At 35.5% G+C, this 26,970-nt stretch overlaps 1 protein-coding gene across 1 annotated transcript in view; it reads right to left on the reverse strand.

Moving 5' to 3' along the window:
- The window catches only part of Slco6a1 (solute carrier organic anion transporter family, member 6A1), a 63,151-nt gene extending 41,634 nt beyond the window's left edge, over nucleotides 1-21,517 (reverse strand). Inside the window, exons 1-6 of the mRNA XM_013022017.1 lie at nucleotides 21,034-21,517; nucleotides 15,488-15,748; nucleotides 13,747-13,932; nucleotides 10,607-10,700; nucleotides 3,711-3,838; nucleotides 1,136-1,239 (exon numbers count right to left, since the gene is read on the reverse strand). Of these exons, the coding sequence (XP_012877471.1) occupies nucleotides 1,136-1,239; nucleotides 3,711-3,838; nucleotides 10,607-10,700; nucleotides 13,747-13,932; nucleotides 15,488-15,748; nucleotides 21,034-21,517 (1,257 nt within the window). The remainder of the gene's footprint in view (nucleotides 1-1,135; nucleotides 1,240-3,710; nucleotides 3,839-10,606; nucleotides 10,701-13,746; nucleotides 13,933-15,487; nucleotides 15,749-21,033) is intronic.
- Between the last annotated feature and the right edge of the window lie 5,453 nt (nucleotides 21,518-26,970).

The raw sequence follows: 26,970 nt of genomic DNA on the forward strand, positions 1-26,970 counted from the left end.
AAGGAAGGAAGGAAGGAAGGAAGGAAGGAAGGAAGGAAGGAAGGAAGGAAGGAAGACAGGCAGGCAGGCAGGCAGGCAGCACAGAGTCATATTTACCAAAGGATCATGTTGCTGATATGAAAACTAATGGGCAGGTAGATAGTTTAGAAATAAAGACATGTATCTACAGTGTGCAGATTGATGACAAATGTGCCAAAAATATAGATTGGAGAAAGGATAGGCTTTGGGGAACTGGGTGTTCATTTTCAGAAGACTGAAACTTGACCCCTTGTTAGAATTACTCTACAAAAGATGAGTACAGGTAATATTTTTAAGATGATTCCAAAAGAACAGGAAATAAAAATAGACATATGGGGTTATATAAAACTAAAGCACTGCAGCAGAGAAAACAATGACCAAATGAAGAGAATACCTAGAGAACAGGAGACAATAACTGCCAACTGAATTAATTGTCAAAGGATTAATATCCAGAATAAACAAATGAAAATTTTTAATAACAAAATACCCAATTTAAGACTAGAACATAAGCTAATAGAGAGTTCTCAAAAGGAGAAATGCAAACAGTTAGAAATATGAGTAAAAAAATCAATAAAACTGTCACAATGGAAATAAAAATCCAAGTAGAATTACAGCAGTTAGAATGGCTACTGTTAAAAAGAAAAAAATTGTTAAGGATGTGGGCGAAAAGGAGCTCATACACTTTTGGTGGAAATATGGATTAGTCTAGTTTTATAAAAATCAGACTTGATGTTTCTCAAAAACCTAAAAACAAATTTACCACATGATCTAGCTACCTCACCTTGGCGTACCTGTGTTAGTCATCTTTCTATGACTATAACAAATATCTGAGGTAGTATTGAGAAAAAGTTTATGTGGGGTCACAGTTTTAAAGACTTTGTATGTGATTGGTTGATCCTGTGTGCCTTGGGAATCCTCATGCTGCACAGCCAAGACACATGAGAATTAAAAAAAACAAACAGGAAGAGAGTCCCACAATTCTCTTTGAGGTACAACCTTAATGACCTAGGGGGGCTCATGATTCCCCCAAAAGTACATATAAAATTGAATATACATGCTTATTTTCTTAAACCCATTATCAAAAACTGAATTGTTCATGGAGAATATTTTACTTTACCCAAACAGAAACAAATAAATCCTTAATGTTAGCTTCAGATTCCTTATCTTTGGTGTAAATCAAGGTGTTTTCTTTCTTTTTCTCAGCCTTTATCTTTTCTGAACCTATACATTAACAAGCAAAAGAATCTTATGACATATCCAGTAATTAGGAAAAATACCAGAATCTTATTGGATTAAAATGCAATGTGCTAAAACAAAACTAAAACCTAATGCTCTAAAACCACAATACCAAAACTGTTTTTAAAATATTGTTCTTAGTAACATTTGCAAATGAAAAACTGGCTTATAGGTTTTTGCCACCAGCAGTTTGCATCTTCCTCTGAGGAAATTTCAATCAAGTTCATGGATGGTACCTTGAATGTAAAATTTCTAACCATAGTGAGCAGAGATGCCAGAACATTATCTGCAGGGCAGACAAAGGTTGAGCTGAAAATGGATGCCCAGAATGGTCAAGATCTATTCAGAAAAAAAATCTGTTGAGACAAAAGAGAAAGTTACAAGAGTCCAAATGGATTCATACTGGGCATAGTGGCTCTAATCTCAGTACTTAGGAGGTACAGTGAGTTCCAGGGCAGTCCAAACTATGTAGTGAGACCCTGTATCAAAACCAATAGCAAGATTGAGTCACTGCGGCACCTCTTTCAAAAGTAATTTAAATCTACTAGGTTCTGAATAATGGATGATCACACCTGAATATTTCACATGGGCAATTTAATTGTGTATCTTATTCCTAACCCTTAAGCATATATTATCATGGCACAACCAATTATTATTCTATTGTGCCATTTAATTATCTAGGCCATATTATTACACTGGGCAGTTATCTCTTGGCTACTAAGGAAAGAAAGGCCTTTTTAAAAGTTACTCTTTTATTTATATTATTTTAAAATAATTGTACAAAACCCTCTAAACTCATTAAGAACTGAAAAGTGTTATTCCTATAAGGATTTAAAGGATTTAAAATCAACCTCCTGTATCAGAAGGTATTTAGTATTGAAGTAGTACACTGTTTATATAGTAGAACTATAACTGGGTCATTACTAGGTTGCCAATTTCATTTGTTTCTGTGGATAAGGAGGGATTCAACATGTTAAATTAATGGAGTTTGAGTATAACATTGTTTTATATTTTATAATTCTTTGCATATTATTAGCCTTTTTCACACACAGGAAATACATTTTTACTTTTAAGGGATTTTTTAAACTAATTTCTCTTTGGCATCTCTTTTAATAAAAAGTAACTTGTCTTCTGGTCCTAATCATGGTAGCCTAACAATTGAATTACCTGCTTCCCAAGTTTTCTGTGCTGCTTCCTAAATATGATAGGAAAATGACTTTCAGTTCCCTTTTCTAAACAGGGCCAACAGTCCATTCTCAACCCAAGTCTGCTATTGAAAATACCATATTGGCCCTCCATACACTTTTTAAATTAAAAAGGACAAAAGGCATTTAGGCATGAAAGATAGATAAGGTCAACTAAAATTAATTATTATTAATAGGGCTAGACTGAGGCAAAGGATAGTAAAGTGTTTCTCTTACTACCTTCTTTTAGATATTAAGTTACAAGAATAGGTGATGTAAAAGGTCTATATGAATTTATCCTCTCCTTTGAGATGCTAAGAAGTCACAAGGCTCCTTGAAGATCTATAAAGACAGAAACCATGACAAGTATGTATGGCCAAAGGAGCTGTGAATGCTACCTGTTGTAAGCCTCACCCATCTTATTCATTGTCTTAGGCCTGGGAGTTGCTTACCAACAAGACCACTTCGATTCTCCCAGCTCAGACAAGGGACAGGGGGGAACCAATGCAACAGCGATATTCACAAGACAATGCGCTGGAAATAATCTGTACAACTCTGGGGAGAGGGTATTGGTGGGGGAAGTGGGAGAAAATAAGCTAAGGTGTAAAAAGTTTGACAAGAAATGTACTTATTACTTTGCTTATGTAGCTGCAACCCCTCTGTACATCAACTTGAAAATTAAAAAGGGAAGTATAAAAGCTAGAGATACTTTCATTTTGAGCCTTTAACTTGCATTTCTTTCATAGAGAAAAGGAAATGTTTTGTTTCTCCCCATTTTCAATGTCTCCCTATTGATCTTGTTATACTAAAACAAGCCCGTACTTAATGTAAAAAAAAAACAAAACCAACTTGATTTCTCTATGTGCTTTGTAATGTTTCCACAATAATTATTTCAATACTGTCTTAGAAAAATCATGTGAGGTAGTAGTACATATATTAAACAATGCTTGGCAAGTAGATTTCAGTATACTTGAATTTTAAAAGACAATTGTGAACTCTAGATATAAGATATTATTGAAAGAAAATAAATGAAAATATATACATATGAAATTTTGCTATATCAATTAAATATTTGTCAGCAGTCATTTCATTTGTTCAAAAACAGGGGACTTGACACTGTATGATAGCCCTCCACCAATATAAGGGGCATTTACACACACACACACACACACACACACACACCCCGCAAAAAAGTTAAAATGTAGTTCAGGCATGCTCTGATACCGAGTTTTAGGGAGGAAAAACAGTAATGAGTTATATTTTTATACTCACCTAACATAACAGTTGGAAAGCATGAAAGTGGTATAAATGTGGACCATGCAACTGCAGAGACTAAAAGAAAATCCATCCACCAAGTTGAGTACCATTTTATAGGTTGATCACTCTCATAGTAGGTAGAGCTTCAATGGAAAAATATGAAAAACCTGAATGTACAGCCTTTTATTAAAATAAAGTCATAATCAGAGAATCAGAGAAAGGAAAAGAGTGAACATTTTCTGTTTGTTGGTAATTTTCCAGTATTTTTGTTAGTTTAGATGACAAGAAGCTATTGTTAGATTTTAATTATATATGTATCACTTTGGCCTAAATATCTGTCTCTATCTCTTTTTCAATCTCCTTCCTTCATTCCTTCCCTCCCTCCTTCCTTCCTTCCCTCCCTCCCTCCTTCCTTCCTTCCTTCCTTCTTTTCTTCCTTTCATCTCTACTGGGGTTTGAACTCAGGAACTGGGCTCTGAACCTCAGCATTTTTGCTCAGTGCTAGCACTCTATCACTTGAGCCAGAGTTCTACTTCCAGTTCACAAGTGGTTTATTGGAGATTAGAGTCAGATTGTCCTGCTTGGGCTGGCTTTGAACTGCAATTCTCAGATCTCATTCCTAGATTCTCTAGGAGAATCTAGGATTATAGGCATGAGCCACCAGTGCAGCCTTCTTCTTTCTTTTCCTTGATGCCAATAAGACAGTAAAACAGGTTTTATTTGTTCTTACTTATTTTTTTATATCAATAGCTTTGCCTTTGAAAGACTCTTTTAAGTTTTGCCTCTCCTTTAAAATCATTCCTGTCAACTTGTTCAACCACTCTGGAAAGCAGTATGGAGGTTCCTCAAAAGACTACACAAAAAGCTCCCCTATGACCCAGCAATCCCACATCTGGACATTTACCTAAATGATCACAAACAGGGCCATACTAAAGTTACCAGCACAACTATGTTTATCACAGCATTATTCACTATAGTTAAAATATGGAGCCAATCCAGATGTCCCTCAGTAGATGAATAGATTAAGAAAATGTGGACTATATACAATGGAATTTTATGCTTCTATCAGAAAGAATGACACTACCCCATTTTAAGGAAATGGAAAGACTTGGAAAAAAATCATATTAAGTGAAGTAAGCCAGGCCCAAAGAAACATAGGTCCCATGGTTTCCCTTATTTGTAATAATTAGTATACATCTAGGATAATCTTAGCAGATGAGTAGAATAGCTGAATAGCTATGTACATATGACCATATAAGAGGATGCTAAGGAAAATGAACTCCAAGCCATGGAAATAAAAGGTTTTTCTTTGTTGTTGTTCTCCATGTACTATGTGATCTCGATCTCTCTCTCCTTCCCCTCCTCTCTCTCTGTATGTGTTCATTCCCAATATGGTTTACCCCCTGTTGTCACTGTATTCGATTTTTATACCCTGGAAATTGTCTATACGTTACTCTGAACTAAGGAAGGGAAGGGGAATAATAAAATGGTGAGAAAAAGGACCAAGTGGGGCCTATGCAACAGCAATACTCGCATGACAATCTGTACAACTTGGAGCAAATGAGGGGAGAGAAAGAGGGAGCAAATGAGGGTGGGAATAACAAGTTAGACAAGAAATGTAATCACTACCTTACTTATTTAACTTTAACCTCTCTGTATAGAACCTTGACAATAAATTTAAAATTTAATAAAAATAAAAATAAACTAAAACTATTCCTGTCTCTTTAAATCATGCATTATGGCAAGTATGATTTGGGGTTTGCATAACTGATCTTTCATGTCACATGACCCTTTGAATCACAAATATCTCTTGCTTGTTTTCTGTTCCTCCCTGTGGTTTTTTTTTTAATGTCCTTTTGCTTCTCTCAGAATCTTGCAATGGGTAGGGTAGGACAGGAAAGATTTTCTGCTAGGATTTGTTCATTTTCTCTTTCTCATAGTGTTTGAAATTTCAGAATGCTTTATCTGTGGTTAAGGCCAATAAAGAATATTTGTAGAGCATTTTTTTATGGATTCATTTTATATAAGAGAAGAGATTTGGAGAAACTTATACCCCCAATATGTTCACCCCACACACCACTGAAGAGTGTCTCTAACCAATCATGGAAGTACAATGACCATATCCCCAGGAACCTCAACTGGAAGGGTTAGGTTTCTCACAGGTGACCCTGTTATCAACCAAGATCCAGTGAATCCTGGTTCATAGGTCTGGGAATATATCCCCAGACTTTTCACTGTTTGGATGATTTTATATCTATTTCTGGCCTTATTGAATAATAAAAATATCAGTCAAGCATGATGTAGGGTTGCAATGTCCATTTCTTATTCCAAATTACCACTCAAGCTACATCTTCCCTTCTTTACATTGTTCTTCTTACTGTAGCTACATCTTCCCTTCTTTACATTGTTCTTCTTACTGTAGTGAGCATTAAACTCATTGCCTCAAACATAATAGGAAAGAGTGCTGAAAATGACCTCAATTGCCACCTCTGTTTTTCTTTCCCTTTTCTTTCTTTCTTTCTTTCTTTCTTTCTTTCTTTCTTTCTTTCTTTCTTTCTGTCATGGGGTTGAACTCAGGGGGCTGGGTGCTGTCCCAGCTGAGTGCTATCCCTGAGGTTTTATGGGTAAGGCATGTTGTGCACTAGCTCTACCACTTTGAATCACAGCTCCAGTTCCAGATTTTTTGGGTGCTTACTTTGATATGAGTCTCGCTGACTTTCTTGCTCGAGCTGGCTTAGAATTGCAATCCTCAGATCTCAGCCTCCTGAGTAGCTAAGATTAAAGGCATGAGCCACCAATCCCAGCATCCCACCTCCTTTGGATAGGGTCTTTGAAAGTTGCCTTGGCTGGTCATCCATCTGCTTCGACACTCTCTTGCTTCAGCCTCCAAAGGTCTTACAGGTGTGCAACACCACAACTAACTCTTTGTTACTTATATAAAAGTTTTATTTTTCACTTTAAATGTAGATATGTATTCTAAGTATACACATACTTAATGTGATTATTACATGTTTACATAGAATTGTAACCTAGAAAAGTGAGGGGCATCATCAAAAAAATCCTATATAGAACAAGGTAAAATCTGATAAAGTGGCTTATATTTATCAAACATACTTAGGAATTAAAATAATTTCTTCCTACTAGAATCATTTGATCAGAAAATGAAATATCACTATGATTATATGCACAACATTAACACAGCTAGGCATAAGCTTAATTGGATACATTCAATAAAGAATACAATAAAATTCATTGAAGGGCATTAAATTTGCAGATAGTAGTACAACATGTTACTTTTGGGCATGGAAAGATGACAATTATTCCCAAATTGATACATTGAAAATTTCAATTGAAATGAAAATACTTGATAATAGTGAATTACCTGGCAGAGAAATTTTGAAAAACAAAAGCCCTGATATTGAATAAGGAACAATAATGAGAATAATGAGTGGATATGTGTGTGTGTGTGTGTGTGTGTGTGTGTGTGTGTGTGTGTGTGTGTATGATCAAATAGTAAAACATGCAATAACACTTCAGCAATTTTGGCCAGGTGCTATTGGCTCACACTTGTTATCCTAGCTACTCTGGAGGGTGAGATCTGAAGATTGTGTTTTAAAACTAGCTCCAGCAGGAAAGTCTGTGAGATTCTTATTTTGGAAAATTGGAATTGGTGCTGTGGCTCAAAGTGATAGATCACTAACCTTGAGCAAAAAAGCTCAGGGACAGCACCTAGGTCCTGAGATCAAGCCCCATGACCAACAAAATAAATAATCAAATAAATAAATAAAATAAACCAGCAATTAAACAATGTAGTACTGTCATGGAAATAGAAAGGTATACCAGAGGATAGACTAAAGAAATAAGAATACAACCTGTACATACGGTCAAGTTTAATATGTGGTAGTAAAAATCATTACTAAGTATAACAGAGCACATAAACAATCAAATATGAAAACAATCATACAATTATTTCAATGCATGTATAAAAAGGCTTTGAAAACAATTCCACCATCATTTCATGATAAAAATCCCCCCCCAAAGAAACTAGAAATAGGAAGACTATACCTTTACAAAATAGAGACTATATATAGTCAACTAACAGCTATTATACTGATGGGTGGAAACTAAAAAGTAGAAATGAGGTGTGTCTTTTTATTTCATACTTATTTTTTGGGGGGGGTCTGGTCATGGGGCCTGAACTCTGGGCATGGGCATTGTCCCTCAGCTCTTCAACTCAAGGCTAGAGCTCTGCCACTTGAGCCACAGCGCCACTTCCAGCTTTTTTCTTCTTGCTTATGTGGTGCTGAGGAATCGAACCCAGGGCCTCAGGCATGCAAGGCAAGAGCTCTACCACTGAGCCACCTTCCCATCCCCTATTTCATACTTATTTAATGCCATGCTTGAATTCTTTAGTCAAAGAAATAAAAGAAATGAAAGAAATAAAAATACAAATAGGAAACCAAGAAATCAAATTATCCCTATTTGCAGACAATATGATCCACTCTGGGTATCAATTCAATAGAACACAAACAAGGCTTCAGTAAAACCACTAGCACAACCATGTTCACTGCAACACTATTCACCATAGTTAAAATGTGGAATCAGCCTAGATGCTCCTCAATCAAAATGGATTGAGAAAATGTGGTATCTGTACATAATGGAATGTTACTCATCCATTATGAGTAATGTTATTATACCATTCATAAGGAAATGGAAATATTTGGAAAGAATTATATTAAGTGAAATAATATAGACTCAGAGAAACAAAGCATACATGTTTGTTTTTTCATTAGTGGCAGATAGAATGTGCCTATAAGTCTATAAGTAAATAGCCTGGGTGGTATGCAAGCAGTACCAAATGAATTGACTTAAGTATAATAGACACAACGGATAGCTCAAATACTATAATTTATTAGAAAGACTAAGTGAAAGCCCAACAAAGTAAGCTCCCAGAAATAGGTAGTGAGAGGGCAAGGGGAGAATGGTAGACAGTGGAGGAGAAGGGGAAAGAATATAGTCATGAATTTATTGTATATACCACAAAATTAAGAAATGAAGGAAAGAGTCAGTTGAAAGGAGGGTAACCTAGATCAAGATGTATTCATATATTGCTTTGCTATACAATTGCTCCCTTGTACAACCACATAAAGATAATTTCTTGAAAGCCAGAAATATTCTAGGCAGAAACTCTCCAAGTTCACAAATATTTATGAAAAGTAGAAACATATAAAATCAACATACAACAGTCAATTAAAAGAGGAGGTTGGCCCCAGCTTACTGGAAAATTACTAATATAGGATGAAATACAGATTCATTACATACATCATGCCTTATATTTAGGCCATTCCAAAAACTCCATTTGTGACCCTTGCTTTGGGTATAAAGTCCTGTGGTTTCTTCATGGAGCTAAACCCAGCATTGAACTCCAAGACAAGAGTCCTATGCTAGCTTTCTCTCAATCCTTCTGAGGGTGATAACTTGCCTCCATCCTTCTCTATGTGATCAGAGGAAGAGGAACTGGAGTTAACTACTTGGATATCTGGCTGAAACAGTTGAAGAAGCTCAGTCTTAGATATTGGGCCTGCACTGGAAGTCACAAAGCTCTTTCCAGTATTGTGTTTCATGTCTACAGCCTGGACTTGTGACTTCTCCCTCTCCAAAGTAAATTAGTCTCTCTCCATGATGGATTTATTGGGGATGGGAGAATGATAATGTGAGTAACTCATTTCCAATTTCTTAATTTTTTTTTTACTGTTATACTAAAACCAGGTATAAATGATCTATCATCTGATTTCTTAGTACTTGTGAAGGCAGTAAAGTCTATGTATAGTTATTCAAATTGCAACAACCAGGAAAATAATAGAAATTTGTATTCTTTTGCCTTTTTCCTCCTTCTCAGTAAAATAAAATAATAGTAATTCTAAGCTGGATACTATTGGCTCATGCCTATAATCCTAGCTACTCAAGAGGCTGGAATCTGAGGATCATGGTTCAAAGCCAGTCTGAGCAGAAAAGTCTTTAAGACTCTTATCTCTAATAAACTACTCAGAAAAAGCCTAAAGTGGTGCTGTGGCTCAAGTGGTAGAGCATTAGCCTTGAGAAAAAGGAGCTCAGCCACAGTGCCCAGATCCTTAGTTCAAGCTTCAGGACCAGCAACAAATAAAATTAAATAATTATATAAAACAATATTTACTGTAGTTACTATCAATCATGGGATTATATCATGCAATTCTAACACAAACTTAAAACATTATGGTAGAAGATGTTGCAAATGTCTCATTTTCATCAGTTACACTCAGCATTCCACATTCTGTACATAACAAGTGGATAGCTTTGATTGGCAAGAATTCTAGGCTTTGTCCAGAGTTCAAAGGGCAAGTTAGAATTGCCCAGGAATTTGTATTAACCTCAAGAGTATCCCATAACTCATGATTTTCAGTAGTTACTGGATATCTCAACTTCTTTCAATGACTATTGCAATGACTCTTGAATTGTGCCCTATGCTATTCCCCATGGTGTTGACTTCTAGTTGCTCCAAACAGTAAATTGACTCTTTTAAAGCAGAAAGTAGAATGATGATTCCCACAGATGAAATAGACTTGGAATGGGGAAGTTGTATGATTTTAGTTTTGAGAGGTATAGTTTCTAATCACCAAAAAGAATACAGAAAGAATTAATAGTAAGACTGGCATGATATCTAGTGGTTTTGATTATATAAGTAGCAAAAATACAAATACACACTTCAAATTTATTTTATACTTTAAGGCATGCATAGGCAAAACAGCAACATTTGGTATATTTTTCTTAAGAATAGCTGCATTAAAATTATACAAACATATTTGCAAGCTATACTGTCACTTCAATAAATGTTTCATACATAAACAAAAATAAAAGGAAAGAAAATGTCTTACCTTTGCATTAAAGTGTTATTATTAGTTTTAAGATGTGGTGCTCCTACTGTAAAACCCAAACCGTATCCTAATATTTCTGAAGCATCACCAATACCTATCAAATAAACATTAAACATAAAGACATGGGTAAACATGATAAAAATTAATTGATATAAATGGATTATTTCTGAAAGCTTTTCCTATATATTTCAAATTAGTTTAAATTCTTCAGGGAAACATTCTAATAGGGGACACTATGTGTCTATATTGTAGGGACAATGTGGGTAAGGGATTGAGGTGAAGAGAGAGAAAGAAGAGAGAAAGTTATGTTTTAAGATATTGGAATTGTTTTACAAAAGTATGGAGCACAAAAAATTTCATGCTTGTAAAGTATGTCCCAGCAGGCTAAAATTTCAGTGTTCAAGCAGAACTACTTCTTGTTACAAAGACTTCAGTCTTTGTTGTTAGGGCTGTAAATTCACAGGCTGCAACTCACCCTATATTATGAGAGTTATATTGCTTTACTCAAAGTCTACTGACTGTAACTGTTTGCAACAATTTAAAATCATCTAATTGTAGGAACTTCTGCTAAAAATTGTCTAAGTGTCATAACCTAGACAAGATGCATATAAAATTAACCATCACACAATCCAGTAACAGAGAAACTTAATTTCTTCTATATAATTATACATATATGATGTGGGTGTGTGTCTGTATCTGTGTCTGTGTACCAGTCCTGGGGCTTGAACTCAAGACCTGAACACTGTTCCTGATCTTTTGAACTCAAGGCTAATGTCCTACCACATGAGCCACAACTCCATTTCTGGCTTTCTGCTAGTTGACTGGAGATCAGAATCTCACAGATTTTCCTGCCCAGGATGGCTTTGAATCACAATCCTCAGATCTCAGCCCCTTAGGTAGCTAGGATTACAGGCATGAGCCATTGAAACCTGGCATATTTTAATAGAACGGGTCTATATTTAATATGAATATAAGTTCAATACACTATATTCCTATTACTAAGGCCCCATAGTAACATGATACTTTTGCATCATCACTTCCATATCTTTTTTACTTTATCTGCCACAGTGGCAGGAGGTGGAAATTCAGTGTCCTTTCCCATATTACAAGGAAATGTGATTAATTGGCTTGCAATAGAATTGAAAGTCAAACAGAAATTTGTTACTGTTCTTGACCAACAACTACCAAATTATCATGAGTATTTTTTTGTAAAAATGAATATAAAAATCAATATTCTCTATTTTGGCCTACTGACATGATTTTTCTTATCTTTGATGGAAAAGTGTATTATTCCAATACAAAGTACTGTAACAATAAATATATAAAAACAATTTTTCATTTTACTAAATATAATTATTATAGAACCTCTACAAATATATTGTACTATAAATGACCTATCAGTTGCAGAATACATTGCAGAAAAAATATATTATTCTGAAATGTAGCCATGCTTACTTATTATATGATGCTCTTGCATAAAATACTGTAGATAAGGAAACTCATGCCATGTTCAGTTTCAGTTAAACACAGATCATTTGTCTCCTTGATAAAGTGAACTGCATTATGTTTTCAGTAAGCTTCAATATACTGAGTAATCCCAAAATCAAGTTAATGGATCTAAGCAGATTAGTGCAATGATAAATGCTCTATCATCACCCTGAATCTACTGATGAGGCATATAACAATAAACACAAGGGCTTTCAACCTGTATCTCCAGGTTTTAAAATATTACATTTCTGATTATTCAACCCAATAATTTTAGATTCCTTCTCCATGGGAGAAATTGATTTTAACCTATATAACTTGACATTAAGATAGATCAATCAATTGATTGATTGATAGATTGATATTTTCTACAACATAAAAAGTATGTGTTTTTCTATTGTTGTATGTATTTTCAATGCATGAAGAAGACTTGAATTCCAAATCCCAAGTCACTTCTCAGAACTAGGTGATTTGGAGTGATCTTTTAATTTATTTATGCTAATCATAAAAACTAGCATTTATAACAATGTCATCACAGAACCAATACTTAGCATTATTCTATCAGTTAAAAGGTTACCATCAAAATTCAAAAGTTCACTGGACATCATGATATGCCTGTTTTCTCAGCTAAATAAGAGGCAAAAATAGGTGGTTCAAGGCCAGCCCAAGCAAAAGTTAGAGAAAGTCAATCCTGCAAAGAAGATAGGAATACCATTCAGGGATGAACCCAAAGGAGTAATGCTGCTGCAATCTCAAAATACTGTTTATCAAAACAAATTTAATGAAATGGAAACATGGTTTGTTGTTGTTGTTATTGGTCATGGTAGTAGTGGAGGTGTCATTTGTTTTTGCTTTTGTGGGTTCTGTTGTTGTTGTTGTTGTGTTTCATGTCTTTCGTGGGAGCACAGAGGCTCAGAAATGGATGGAAGAAGGGTGAACAAATGTAGTCAGGATAGTAGAGGAAACTTTATGGAAAATCAACTGTGAAACTTATAGGCACTGATAAGAGGGGGAAATGGGAAAAGCGAAGGAAAAGGTGGCATTGTCCAAAAAGAAATGTACTCATTACCTGACTCATTACCTGACAGTAATCCCTCTGCACATCACCTTGTAATACCAATAAAAATGTAAAATTAAATACAAAAGCAAATTGCAAAGTCCCAGATATTCAAATAAAATAGTTGAATCTTGATTTTAAAAAAAGATAGACATGGTGGTGTACAATTTTGGTTCCTGCTACTGGGAGGCAAAAATTGGAGATCCTATCTGAAAAAACAAAACAAACAAACCAAATAGAACTGGAAAATAACTCAAGAGGTAATATGCCTTGAATTCAATTCCTGGTATCTTTTTTTTTGGTCAATCATGAGGCCTGAACTCAGGGCCTGGGCGCTGTCCCTGAGCAATTTTGATCAAGGCTAGCACTCTACCACTTTGAGCACAGCAGTACTTGTGGTGTTCTGGTGGTTAATTGGAGATAAGAGTTTCATGGACTTTCCTTTCCAAGCTGGCTTTAAATTGTGATTCTCAGATCTCAGCCTCCTGAGTAGCTAAGCAGAGCCACCAGCACCCAGCTCCTGGTATTTTCCATAAAACCTATGAAATCTCAGTGAAAATTCAAAATGACTTAATCATTAAAAAGAAGAAAAACTTGCCTAAATAGATGCCAGATGAGTAGGTAGAGACGTTGTCGTCAAGAAGGGTCATCCCAAGGATATAAAGAGCCATTCCTGCAATTCCTTGAACCATCTGTCCAAGGATAAAGCAAACTAGATACTTGATTTGGAATACTGTTCCAGATCTTGGGCAAAAATTGATATTCTTGTTTTCCTGGCAAATATCTTTTGAAAAGATAACAATTCAATTAAAATTTTAATTGAATTAAACAGTTAAGCACACAATGAATATATAGTCATTATCAAGTATTTTCTGTCTATAAGCTATAGCTACCATTCTGCTATTGTTTTTAGCTAATATTTAATTTGCATTGAATGTAGTCATATAATCAATCATCATATTCTCAGAAAAATGCCCTAATAAAAATATTTATGGCAACTCTGGAAGAGATAGTAATGCTATAAACCAAAAATAAATGTACATGTATGTCTGTTTACATATATGTAGTATGTATGCAGCAATATATCACACATATTTCTTTATACACACACATAACATATACTCATTTTCCTCTATTTTACATCATATTCTTCTAATTTTTACTCTAAAATAAATGTATTTCTAATTTCCTGCACTATCTGAATAATCAAAGCTTACCTTCTGAATGTATTTCTATATTTGTTTTTTGCAATCGTTGTTTTAAATTTGTGCCTATTTTATTAAATTCTTTTTAAACTAACTTTCTTCTAACAAACAATGTTGTGATATGAAGTGTATAAAGTCCTCCACCTATAAAAAAGTTGCTTCTCAGCTATTGGCACTATTTTAGGAGATTCTGGAAATATGTCATTAAGGAGTTTCTTTAAAGAGGAAAGAAAGGGAAAAAAGGAAGGAAGAAGAATATTTCAAATATAATAAGTAACATATCTAAGTAGAGGGGCAAAATGATAATTTCTGCATGGATAGTTTATTATTTTGTTATTTCTGCACCTCTAATATCAAGCACAGAGATACTGAGAGATACTGATTCTAAATAGGCTTAGTTAAAGGAACTGTATAGTGTGTTCATCTAATCACAGCATTCTATAAAGGACAGAAGGAACTATAATTCCCAAAAGGTTTATATTATATGAAAATTGATGAGAATTAATACAAATTATCATAGAATGTTATTTCTTCTCCTTGCTAGGGATCTCTCTCTCTCGCTTTCTCTTTCTGCTTTTCTCCCTTCCTTTCCTTCCTCCCTTCCTCCCTCTCTCTCCTTCCTTCTTTTTTCTTTCTTTCTTCCTTCCTTCGTTCCTTCCTTTCTTTCTTTTTTCTTTCTTCCTTTCTTTTTTTCTTTCTTTCTTGTTTGTTGTGGGGCTTGAACTGTGATCCTGGGCGCCAGCCCTGAGCTCTTCAGCTTAAGGCAAGCACTCTACCACTTGAGCTATATTGCCACTTCCGATTTTCTGGTGGTTAACTGGAAATGAGTCTCATAAACTTTCCTGCCCAGACTGGCTTTGAACCATGATCCTCAGATCTCAGCCTCCTGATTTTTTAGTTTGTTTTGTTTTGTTTTTTGGTCAGTCATAGGGCTTGAACTCTGGGCCTGGGCACTGTCCCTCAGCTCTTCAGCTCAAGGTGAGCGCTCTACCACTTGAGCTACAGCGCTACTTCCAAAATGGAGTATTCAGTTTTTTTGGGGGGGGGGGGCAGAGGAGGGGCGGGAATCTCACTCCTGAGTAGCTAAGATTACAGGCGTGAGCCACTGGTACCTGGCTCACATGAAAATCTTACCTTCTATTTCTAACATTGACCGATGAATTTTAGCACTGAAATATGGGACAGCAAATAGAAATGATCCAAAGCCTATTAGGAAGGAGGAACATGCAATCCACCTTGCTCTGTTTCCCTTCCCTCCATAGTAAGCTATAAATAATGCTGCCAGGCATGAGGTAACATCATAAGTTAGTGTCAAGGTCAGTTTCTGCCATGTTCTCACTTCATATTCCTTGTGAAAATTGGCATTGCTCAGGTCTACAAGGCCAAACACAGTACCTAAAATGGAAATAGAAGAAACAAAAGGAATAATATCCCTTTTAAGAGACAAAATAGATCACCATTATCATATCAAAACAAATCCTAATTTATACTTACTTCAGTGCTTTTGTACATTATTCTGAACATTTAAAAACCTATAAACAAGTATGGATTTCACAATCATTTTCTGAGCTTAACTTCTATGAAATACTTGCTACATGAACTCGTGTGTGTGTGTGTGTGTGTGTGTGTGTGTGTGTGTGTGTGTGTGTGCTGATCCTGGCCCTTGAACTCAGGGTCTGAATGTTGTTTCAAATGGTTATAAAAACACAGCTGTATGTATAACTTCCTTTTCCCACTACTTTCACCTCTTCTACCAGTTGACAACAGATAACATATTTGTTATCTTAGAAAACAATATCCTGAATTTGTTGACTTTGACTCTTTCATAGAGTATTATGGTTTGTATAAGACAAAAAAAAGTCTTGTTGTTGAGATAAGTCAGTGAATACCATAAGCATGAACTGTACTCTTGTGCAACAAAGTGAGTTCTTCATTAGAAGCAATGATGTATAAGATATTCATTTAATCCAATTATGGTACTGCTTGAAGAGCCCTGGAGTCAAGAACTCAGAGCAAAATAATACATATTTTGATGAGAACATAATACTCATACCCTAAAAGATATAGAACTTTGTAATCAGTCTGCCACTAGGTAGCTGACTGGGTACCACTAAAATAGGGTTGGCTTTTACTGTTCTAGTATAGCAAGGCAGGCCCCCAATGGTACAATGCCTACATCAGCAATGATGCAAATAAGACCTTAAAATCAGCTCTTGTATGTCTTGCATTGTTGATGAAAATATCATAGTAACAGCCTAGTGAGCAGGAATAGAATAACTAGGTGCCAGATTCTTTTTCTGTCTGTTTCATTATTGACAACTTCTTCCACAATCAATTTATTTTGCTGAACATTCACACAGGATAACTCTGTCTATTCAGAGAGATATATCATATACGCAGCTACTCTACTCACATACTGGCTAACCTAGGAGGGAATGGTCATAATGGTACCCAGGCAATATGCTGGTTTGTTGTGTTGTTCCGAGTTTCAACTGAGATAATATTTACTTTCTCTACGTATGATTCCAGACGTATCACAGCAGCTTTGTTTTTGGAAAACCACAGAAGCCCATCAAAACTTATGTTCTTATATTAATAATGGGAAGTGCAAATAGGAAGCTTTTCATTCATTTTGGAAGAAGTAGCTTTACATATTCTTAACTACTTAATCCCTAGAAAAATTACTGAAGTGGAAGAAAAGCTTCTATCTAAGATATTTTCCCCTAGGGCAGATTTTGTTATTAATCTGTGAAGGCCATATCTGATTCCAGTTATAAGTTAGGCAGCAATGAAGGACAGGGAGATGGGTGATGAGAGAACTCATCATCCCTTTAACTTAAGAGGAGCCAATTCAGTGTCTTCAAGCAAAAGCAGAGTGAAGCACTCTATAAACCTAAACTCTGGGAGAGTAATGGAGCATGAAGAATGAAGACGACCTCAGTGATAGAATAATCCTAACACAGGACAGACCCACAGGTGTTGCATGCTTTAAATTCATTGCCTGAAAGTGACTCCCAGTTTGTATAGCAAGGCAGACAACAAAGATTTTTTTTTTAATTGTCAAGGTGATGTCTAGAGGGGTTACAGTCACCTAAGTAAAGTAATAAGTACATTTCTTGTCAAACTTGTTACTCCTTCCCTTATTTCTCTCCTACTTTCCTTCCCCCAAACCCCTCCCAAGTTATACAGATCATTTCCAACATATTGTCTTGTGTACGCCACTCTTGCAGCAGTTTCCCCCTTGTCTTTGTCTCACCATTCTGTTGTTCCCCTTCTCTTCACTAATTCAAATAACCATATATACAATACCAAGGTACCAAAGTCAAATGCAGTGACAATAGGAGAGATATCATAGGGGACAGTAATACTAATGAACTCCAAGACATGTACACAAGAGGTTTTTCTGTGTTGTTGTTGTTTTGTCAGTCGTGGGGCCTGAATTCTGGACCTGGGTGCTGTCCCTCAGCTCTTCAGCTCAAGGCTAGCGTTCTACCACTTGAGCCACAGCATCACTTCCGGCGTTTTCTGTTTATGTGGTGCTGAGGAATCGAACCCAGGGCCTCATGCATGCAAGGCAAACACTCAACCACTGAGCCACTTCCCAGCCCCAGTTGTTGTTGTTTTTAAAGAACTTTTTTTTTAAAGGATTCAACCCATTTTCACAGACCAAGTAAAAAAGATTAATTTGGAATTCAGAGGTAATACACTGATTTTAATACTGAAAGACAATAGACAAATTGATTCATAAAAGAGTTTATAATTCTTCACAAACTTTTTCACAAAAAGCAAGGGATACAGATCCTAATTAATTAAATAATGCCACTGGTAACTGTTATAACAGATAGACAAAATAATTACAAGACAATCATATACCAATATTCTCATGGAAATAAAAATTATTAAAGCTTCCATAAACTTAATCCAGCAATGTATATTTTAAGAAAACATTAATCAAGTAATAAGGGTGTTTCCTAAGAATCCAATGTTGATTAATGCCCAAATTTAAAAGATCTGATTTGTAATTTAAAAGAATAAATTTTAAAACCTTTTATGATGATCTCAACAGTGCAGGAAAAGCACTTGATAACATTAAACATCTAATTGTAACAAAAATTCTTAGCAAGCTAACAAGTGAAGGGAATGTGCTCAAAATAAAACAGATATCTTTGGGAAAAATGCATATAGTTGATATATTTAACTATGAAAGGAAGTCTGAATGCTTCATCCACAATATGTCACTTCCTTTCAGAGTTCCACTATTTTAGTGGACATTCTATACATTACAATTAAGTAAAAAAGCCTTAGGACTAGAATAAAGAAGTAAAATGCTCTTTACAGATGACATGATCGTATATGTATAAAACTTTAGTTTGTACAAATCCATTCATTTACCAAATTGCAGAAGGACTGGAGAATGTATCTCCCATTCAGTCATGCAAATATTCAGCATTTTAAAGTCAATTCTCTCTGGATTCATAGTTAACAAAATCACAAAATTGTAGGTTTGTTCAAAATAAATGAACAAATTGATTGAAAAAACATAAACACAAGGCAAAGGATCTAGACCAGTCAAAATGACTTAAAGGAATAATAAATTCTAAAAGATACCAGATATATTAGTTTTGTATTACTGTAACAAATGAAACGAAGAGAAGAAAGATGGAAAGAGAGAAGAGCTAAGCATGGCATGAGTTTAGTGATGAGGAGATTTCAGATCCATGTTGAAGTTCAGCTTACAGAGTGAATGAACCATAATTTTTTTTAAGATTTACAAGGACTTAAGAAGTTGAGAAATCATAAATAAGTATTTCAGATTAAAGGAGGCTCCTACAGAATGTTAAAGGGTGAACTGAAATATATTGTATCTGTGAGTGAAAAATGGTAAAAGGAAACTGACTGAAAGCTGTTGAATAATTGAGAATAGTAGGGATGTGGAAAGAGAATAAATGAGGAAGTTGTTCTAATTGCAGTACATGAATTTGTGAGATACCTCACTTTCCACTGTACTGTTACCCCTTTGAACAATTGATAAATACTTTTAAAATGAGTGACAGGAATATAAAACATGTCCTATCTGGAGTGTTGGTATTAGTAGGAGGGCAAATGGAATATAGTCAAAATACCTATGTAAGTAGGTGAAAACGAAATGATAAAGCTGGTTGATATTGGATAGGCATGGGGGAGGGAGAATGAAAGTATTAGAAAGGGTGAGGTGAGTCTGATCAAGGTACATTATATATGCATATATGGATATGTCAAAATGAAACTCTCCTGTACTTTTTTTTTCTTTTTTAAAATTAATTAATTTTTTATTGTGAAAATATCGTACAGAGGGGTTACAATTACATGGGCAAGATAATGAGTACATTTCTTATCAAGCATTGTTGCCCCCTCCTTACTTTAGTTATTACAATTTTTTTCAAGTCTTTCCATTTCCTTAGGAATGGGGCAATGCCATTCTTTCTAACAAAGCATGGAATTTCATTGTGTATATATACCGCTATTTTTGATCTACTGAGGGGCATCTGGGTTAATTCTGTACCTTGGCTATGGTAAGTAATGCTACAATGAATCTAGCTATGCTGATAGCTTTACTGTGGCCTTGTTTGTGTTCTATTGGGTAAACACAAGGCCCACAGAATGGGAGAAGATTTTTACTAACTATGCATCAGACAAGTGTGTTATATTTCATGTATCCTTAGAGCTCAACAAATTATACCACCAAAAATAAACTCTCAAAGAAACAATAACCTATTAATAAATGGGCTAAAATCCTAGAGACTTCTCAGAAGTTGGTATGACCAGTAGAGATACATGAAGAAATGTTCAACATCTTATGCCATAACAAAATGCAGATTGAAACAACATTGAGATTTCACCTCACCCCAATTAGCATACTCATGAAGAAAACAAATAACATATGCTGTTGGGGATGTGGCCAAAAGGGAACACTACTACACTGTTGTAAACTTGTCCAATGGAGGTTTCTCAAAAGACTAAATCTAGAGTTGCCCTATGACCCAGCAATATTTTGACATGGCACTTTAGAAAGAAAGGAGATCAGGTTATGCAAATTCCAGTCATGATGTAAAGAAACTAATAAACAACCCACATCTAGTTGAACATAGCTAGGGCTATACTCCCTCTAAAGGCTTTCAAATCCACAATCTACAAATATGGTGATCAAAAACAAACACCTTTGAGTTTTAAGTCTCACCCTGTTCCCTCAATTTCACAGGCAAGCAAACAAAATCCAGATAGAAAGTAGCATTTCTAAATGTCCCCAAATGGGCAGAACCAGAAAGAACCTGGTGCTCTAACACTTTGTTTTCAATTTTATTTTAATCTCCTGTGGCTTCAAACCAAAATGTAGACTTTGGTAACCAAACAACATTAAAGAACCTTACAACACCAAAATTTGCTGGCTTTCTAGAGGCTGGAGCTCATCATTCACTATCTGCAGTGTGCACCTTGTTAGTGAGGCACTTGTGAACGTAAGACAAGTAAGACACAAAGTAAAAGAACAAGTCTGAAAAGAACCGCCTCAGTCTGGGCTCCTGAAAGGCGCTTCCTCCCCAACCCCCATCATTTTTCCTCCTTCTTCGGTGCATCATTAAAGCAAACCCTAAGGTCCATTTCACTACTCCCTTCCCAAGAACAAGCCCAACCCTGAGACTTACCTTGAGCTAGCACCAGGATGCAGTAGAGAACCAGGAAGCTGTAAACGTTGTTAAACTGCTGACACCAGGGGATTACTATACAGGCCAAGCCACAGGTATCATCAATAACCTTTGCTTTTTCTTCTGTCCCTACAGGCTGGCCCTCAGCGAGTTCAGTCTCAGCTTGTTTCTTTTTCTGGAACCTGCTAAACTTCATCATGGCTGCTGGAATCACTGTGAGATACAGGGGATTCAAGGCTTTGTCTGAGGCCTTTTCTTCAGTGGATATGACACTCTGGGTTCTTATAGACCGCTCATCCCAAGATAAGGCACTGGGCGAAGGCCGGTCTTCCTGGGGTACAAGACTCAGCTTTTTCATAGGCCAGCCCTCCTGGGCTGGAGCAGTCAACTTCATAGTCCGGGCTTGCATGACTAGGGCACTCAAAGTTTTTGGAGATGAGGGTGGCTTGGCCTCAGATCGCCCTTCAAGTAAGGCTTGCTTCATGATTGTGCCTCCTCTTTCCTTCTTCCAGGTGCTTTGCAGAGATTTGGCTCACCCTGGGTAAGTTGATCCTGTGTGTCCAGGCGTCTGGATAGCTAATACCCCTGCAAAAACCCACTGGGTGTGGCGAGCCTGGGCCCTGCAGCCTGAACCAGCAGACAGAACGTTTCTCCTTTGTTCTGGGGCAGGAGACAAACGTCTCTGCAGGGGGGTTGACAGTTGCCCTGAGAGAACTTTCAGGACTGTTTATATTCTTCGTTTTCATGTGAGGAAAGGGGTGAGGAAAGCTGGACCAGACCGATTTCGATAAGTACTTGTTTTTTTGATAAGTACTTGTATGGACAGGAAGTGCTTTGAGTGTAATGCTGTTAAAATTCAGAGCATTCCAGCGTTTATTTAATGCCTACTCCTTAGAAAACAAGGAAAGAGAAATGCTCAAAAGTGATAACGTTTCTCCACACTCGTTTGATTGCGGTGTCTTTCTAACTGGAAGATAAACTAAAATTTGTTGAACGACCAGATGATGTAGGAAGATACATCCAGAACAATGGAAGATTTGGAAGTACAGAAGAAATCAGAAAATAGTGGATTGAATGTCCAGTTAGGAAAAAGATTTGCAAGTAGAAATTGTGGTCCTGTAACTTCTTTCCTCACTCAAAAATTTCCTCTGGCAGAATGAAATCTGAGAATGTTTTTAGTACATAGAGCAAAAGCACCTGAAAAGGAACATCAGCTTCTTGTTGTAAAAATAAATTCTTAAAAAAACTTAGAAGAGAATTTAAGAAAACAATAATGATACATATTAAAAAGCTTTCTATAGTATCATACATGCAGTTGGGAAATTCTAAAAATTGTCTCGATAAGCACTCTCAGTTTTAAGAGAATATAGATTAGGTAACCAAATATAATTTGGAAATAATATATCATAATATAAGAGGTTCAGCAAGGAAGTAGAATTTGTTAATTCAGAAAAAAAATAATAGAGCTCAAGAATGCAGTATCTAAACTTAAAAACACTAATAACACCTACAGCTGAATTAACAAGAAGAAAAGCAAATTTAAAGACAGAATACTGAAATTATCTAGGCTGAAAAATAAAAGAATAGGAGAAAGAAGAGTAAGAAATATTATGGGACTTATGGGATACCTTCTAGAAAGCCAATATATGAAGTATGTGTATACATCAGTAAGTTTAGTAATAAATGTATATCTGTGAAACTGTGACCACTATAAGAAATATGCTTATATCTATCTCTCACTGTTTCCTCCTGTTCTTATTCTTATTACCATTATTATTGTTTTGTTATTGCTATTATTGTGTACATAGTGAGAATACTTAGCATAAGACCTTCAGTCTTGAAATTTTTTAAGAATATGGTTTTCTTTTTTTTTTTTGGGGGGGGTGTCTGATTGTGAGGCCTGAACTCTGGGTCTGGGCACTGTCCCTCAGCTCTTCAGCTCAAGGCTAGCGCTCTACCACTTGAGCCACAGTGCCACTTCCCACAATTTTTCTTATGTGGTGCTGAGGAATCAAACCCAGGGCCTCAGGCATGCAAGGCAAGGGCTCTATAACTGAGCCACCTTCCCAGCCCCATTTTTTAAGAATATAATAAAGTTATTGAGTATAATTACCATCTCTGTACATTAGATTTCAGAACTTATTTATTTCCTAGAAATGAAACCTGAATATTTGACCTATGTCCCCTCATTTCCCCTAACATCAGTTTCTGGGAACTTATCATTTCAGTCTCTGTTTTTTGTTTGTTTTTGTTTTTTTAATGAGTTCTACCTTTCAGAATCCAGATAAAAATGAGATTGTGCAGTATTGTGATTTCTGCATCTGGTTTATCTTATTCAACATGTCATCCAAGTTCACCTATGTGGTCACAAGTGGGAGGATTTCCTTCTATTTTTAAAGGTTTAAGAATAAGTCTTAAAATAATGATGAAGATATTGTTTTTACATTTTGCCTATAGTGAATATGCAGCAATAAGTATAGAAATTCACATACATCTTTGATATATACTGATTTTATATCCTTCATATATATATTCAGAAGGAGTACATTTAGATATCTAATTATTCTACTTTTTAATTGTTAAGGAAACTGCATACTATTTTTCATAATCATTATACCAACTACCAAACCCATCAATTTTATCCCTTTCACACAAATATAGTGTAATATTTTTCTAGTGCCATAAAAATGACAAGAAACATGTGAAGATGATTTCAATAAGGTATTTTATTTAATCTAATATACCCAAAATATCATTTCAATATGAAATCAATGTTTTCTAAAAAAAAAAAAACCCACTTGTTCATGGAGATATTTTAATCCCCTTCCTTACACACACACACACACACACACACACACACACACACACTGATTTAGTTGGTAGTCTTAGCATCTCATTTAGAACTAGCCATATTTCATGTTTTCAGTAGCCATATGTGGCCAGTGAATGCCACAATGGAGCATTCAATTATGGTTCTAAAATGTAAAACGGTTACTTTAGCTGGGCACTGGTGGCTCACACGTAATTCTAGCTACTCAGGAGACTGAGACTGAGGATTGCAAATTAAAATCTAGCTCAAGCAGAAAAGTCTGTGAGACTCTTCTCTTCAATAAACTACCTCTAGCCCAGAAAAAATAAAGCTAGAAGGGAGCTTTGACTCAAGTGGTAGATCACTAGCCATGAGCAAAAAAAAGCTCAGGAACAGAACTCAGACCCTGAGTCAAGCCCCCATACCAATGTCAAACAACAAACAAAAACAATAAAAAAGTTACGTTAGGGCCATAATTTGCTTAAATCACAAAATTATCAATAACAATTAATTACCCAACTGAAGCTTCATTTTGTTTTGCTATAATGTTTTTACAAAAATTTTGTCTTGAAAGCCAAACTAAATGGCTTAATTATTGTTTTTAACTATAGCACTTATTCAGGTAGAGTTAAGTTTAATCATGCAGTTTTTATAACAAAAGAAAGGAAGCCTCTATCCAACCACAAGAATTGTACAATTGTTTACAATTATTTCTCATTAATACTTACTACACATTATTTAAAAATATATAGTAGATAGTTTCTTGCTTTGAATATTTAACACTAGTGAAAATCACATGTATAAATTCCATGGTATAAATTCACTATAATTTATTTAATCAGTTCCATATTAGTGACTTTTAGGTTGGTTACATTTTTTGACTCGGCTTACTTTTCCTAATTTGATTTTCTTTTTGTTTTTCAAGTTATTTAAGATTATAAGTCTAATATACACATGTACAAATACATACACACATACATATATATTTATATTCATATATATTTTACTACAAGAAAGCAAAGAAGTAGCATTTGTCACATAGTGATAGAAGGATAGACTTTGAACCCAGCTCATTATTATAGTTACTAATAATTATCAGTCTTCACACATCTGACTCTTTGTAAAATGAAAGTAATAACCCATTTCAGATCAGTGTGATTGTGAGAAGCAAAACTTTCCAAGTGTCTAGCTCTACTACTAGTACATAGTAGACATACTTACATAAACAATTATTTTTTCAATTTTTTTAAAAAAGCAACTCCATTTAAAAAAAACTACCATGTGTGACTTCCTACAAATTACACCTTTGATTACTACACAGAAGATGGCTCAATTGGGAGGACAGACCATCCAAAATGCTCTTTCAGAAAGCTGCAAAGAGAGAAAATAAAGCAAACCATAATTGTTTAAATGGATGCTTGGTCTGAGATGTGTGAAAGGCAAGGTTTACAATACCTAGAAAGAAAGTTAAAACTTGTGACAACATATTGCAAGTCTTCCTGAAGAAAATTTGGGGACAGCTTGATTTTTTTTAAAAGCTTGATTTAAAAAGATCAATTAATCGATGACCAGATTGTGATTTTGTACTCAAAGGAAACTGGGAGTGTTGAAGTCTTACAACTTAAAATGTGTGTGTGTGTTTTTTTATTCATTACCTAGTATAACCTAAGAATTCAGTGTATATGATGACAGGATTAGAATTTTACACATCATTTAGGAGGTGAGTACATGAAGTAACAAACAACCTAATGAGAAGATGTTGAAGAAGGCCTTTAGAAATGCATTTTTTTGAGTGAGATAATACATGCTCCAAAATAACTTCTGGTTTAAAACCATAATGATTATCTGATTACACGCTAAAGTTTTAAAAATATATCAAACACTTTATAAACTCATGAATTGCTGAGAAATTATTTGACATTTGTTAAAACAAGAAGGAAGGTTTTTATTCAAGAGTAGTACAACAGAAGTAGGAAACTGTTGTCAACTTTCAATAACTCAAGGAATCGATTGATGGTAAGACTTATCCGTTTTCATTGAGGTTACAGGATAGGTAGGCAAGTCAAACAGAAAATAAAATTATTTCTCATATTCTGAAAGCTGGAGAATGTATACTCATTAGGCTGCATGTGTTGAGGACTTTTTTCCTGTATCATAATTTGATAGGAAGCATCAAGCAGTGAGAGACCACACAAAAAGAAGCTGGAGTGAGGCTGGTCAGTTGTCACTAGAGGGGTTGTTAAGAAACATTCCTTGCTCTCTTCCAGGGGCACAGCCCGGAGGACCTCACCATTTTCCCCCAGTCCCCAGCTCTTAAAGGTTCTGACACCTCAGCACTACTACACTGGTGACTAAGGTCCCTCTGCGTGAACTTCTGGGAAACATAGCTAAATCACATTCAACACATAATCACGAGTTAATTCTGGATCCATTGTTAGCATTATCATAGAACACAGGTATGGAAAGAAAGACTTCAACAGTAGAGATCTGTTGTACGTACCATGACTGGTTTGGCAAAATTTGATTTCGCAAGTTGCCATTTCTTTTTGTTGTAAAGATGCTGTAGGGAGGAGTTACAGTTACATGAGTAAGGTAATGAGTACATTTCTTGCCAAGCATTGTTACCCACTCCTTTGTTTTGTTTTTCTCTACTATCCCTTACACACATACACACACACACCAAAGTCGTAAAGTTCATTTTTCTTCTACTATCCCTTTCTCTGTGCACCCCCCACCAAAGTTGTAAAGTTCATTTCCAACATAGTGTCTTGTGTCAGTCTCATTGTTACAATACCTTTTTCTTTTTCTCCCTTTTTTTTTTTTTTTTGGCCAGTCCTGGGGCTTGAACTCTGGGTCTGGGCACTGTCCCTGAGCCTCTTTTTGCTCAAGGCTAGCGTTCTACCACTTGAGCCACAGCACCACTTCCCGGTTTTTCTGTGAATGTGGTACTGAGGAATCAAACCCAGGGTTTCATGCATTCAAAGCAAACATTCTACCACAGAGCCACATTCCCAGCCCTACAATGTCTTTTTTTAAAAAATAAGTTTTTATTATGAAAATACTGTACAGAGGGGTTACAGTTACATGAGCAAGGTAATGAGTACATTTCTTATCCAGCATTGTTGCCT

This window comes from Dipodomys ordii, unplaced genomic scaffold (assembly GCF_000151885.1).
Source record: "Dipodomys ordii isolate 6190 unplaced genomic scaffold, Dord_2.0 Scaffold59, whole genome shotgun sequence".
Taxonomy (NCBI): Eukaryota; Metazoa; Chordata; class Mammalia; order Rodentia; family Heteromyidae; genus Dipodomys; species Dipodomys ordii.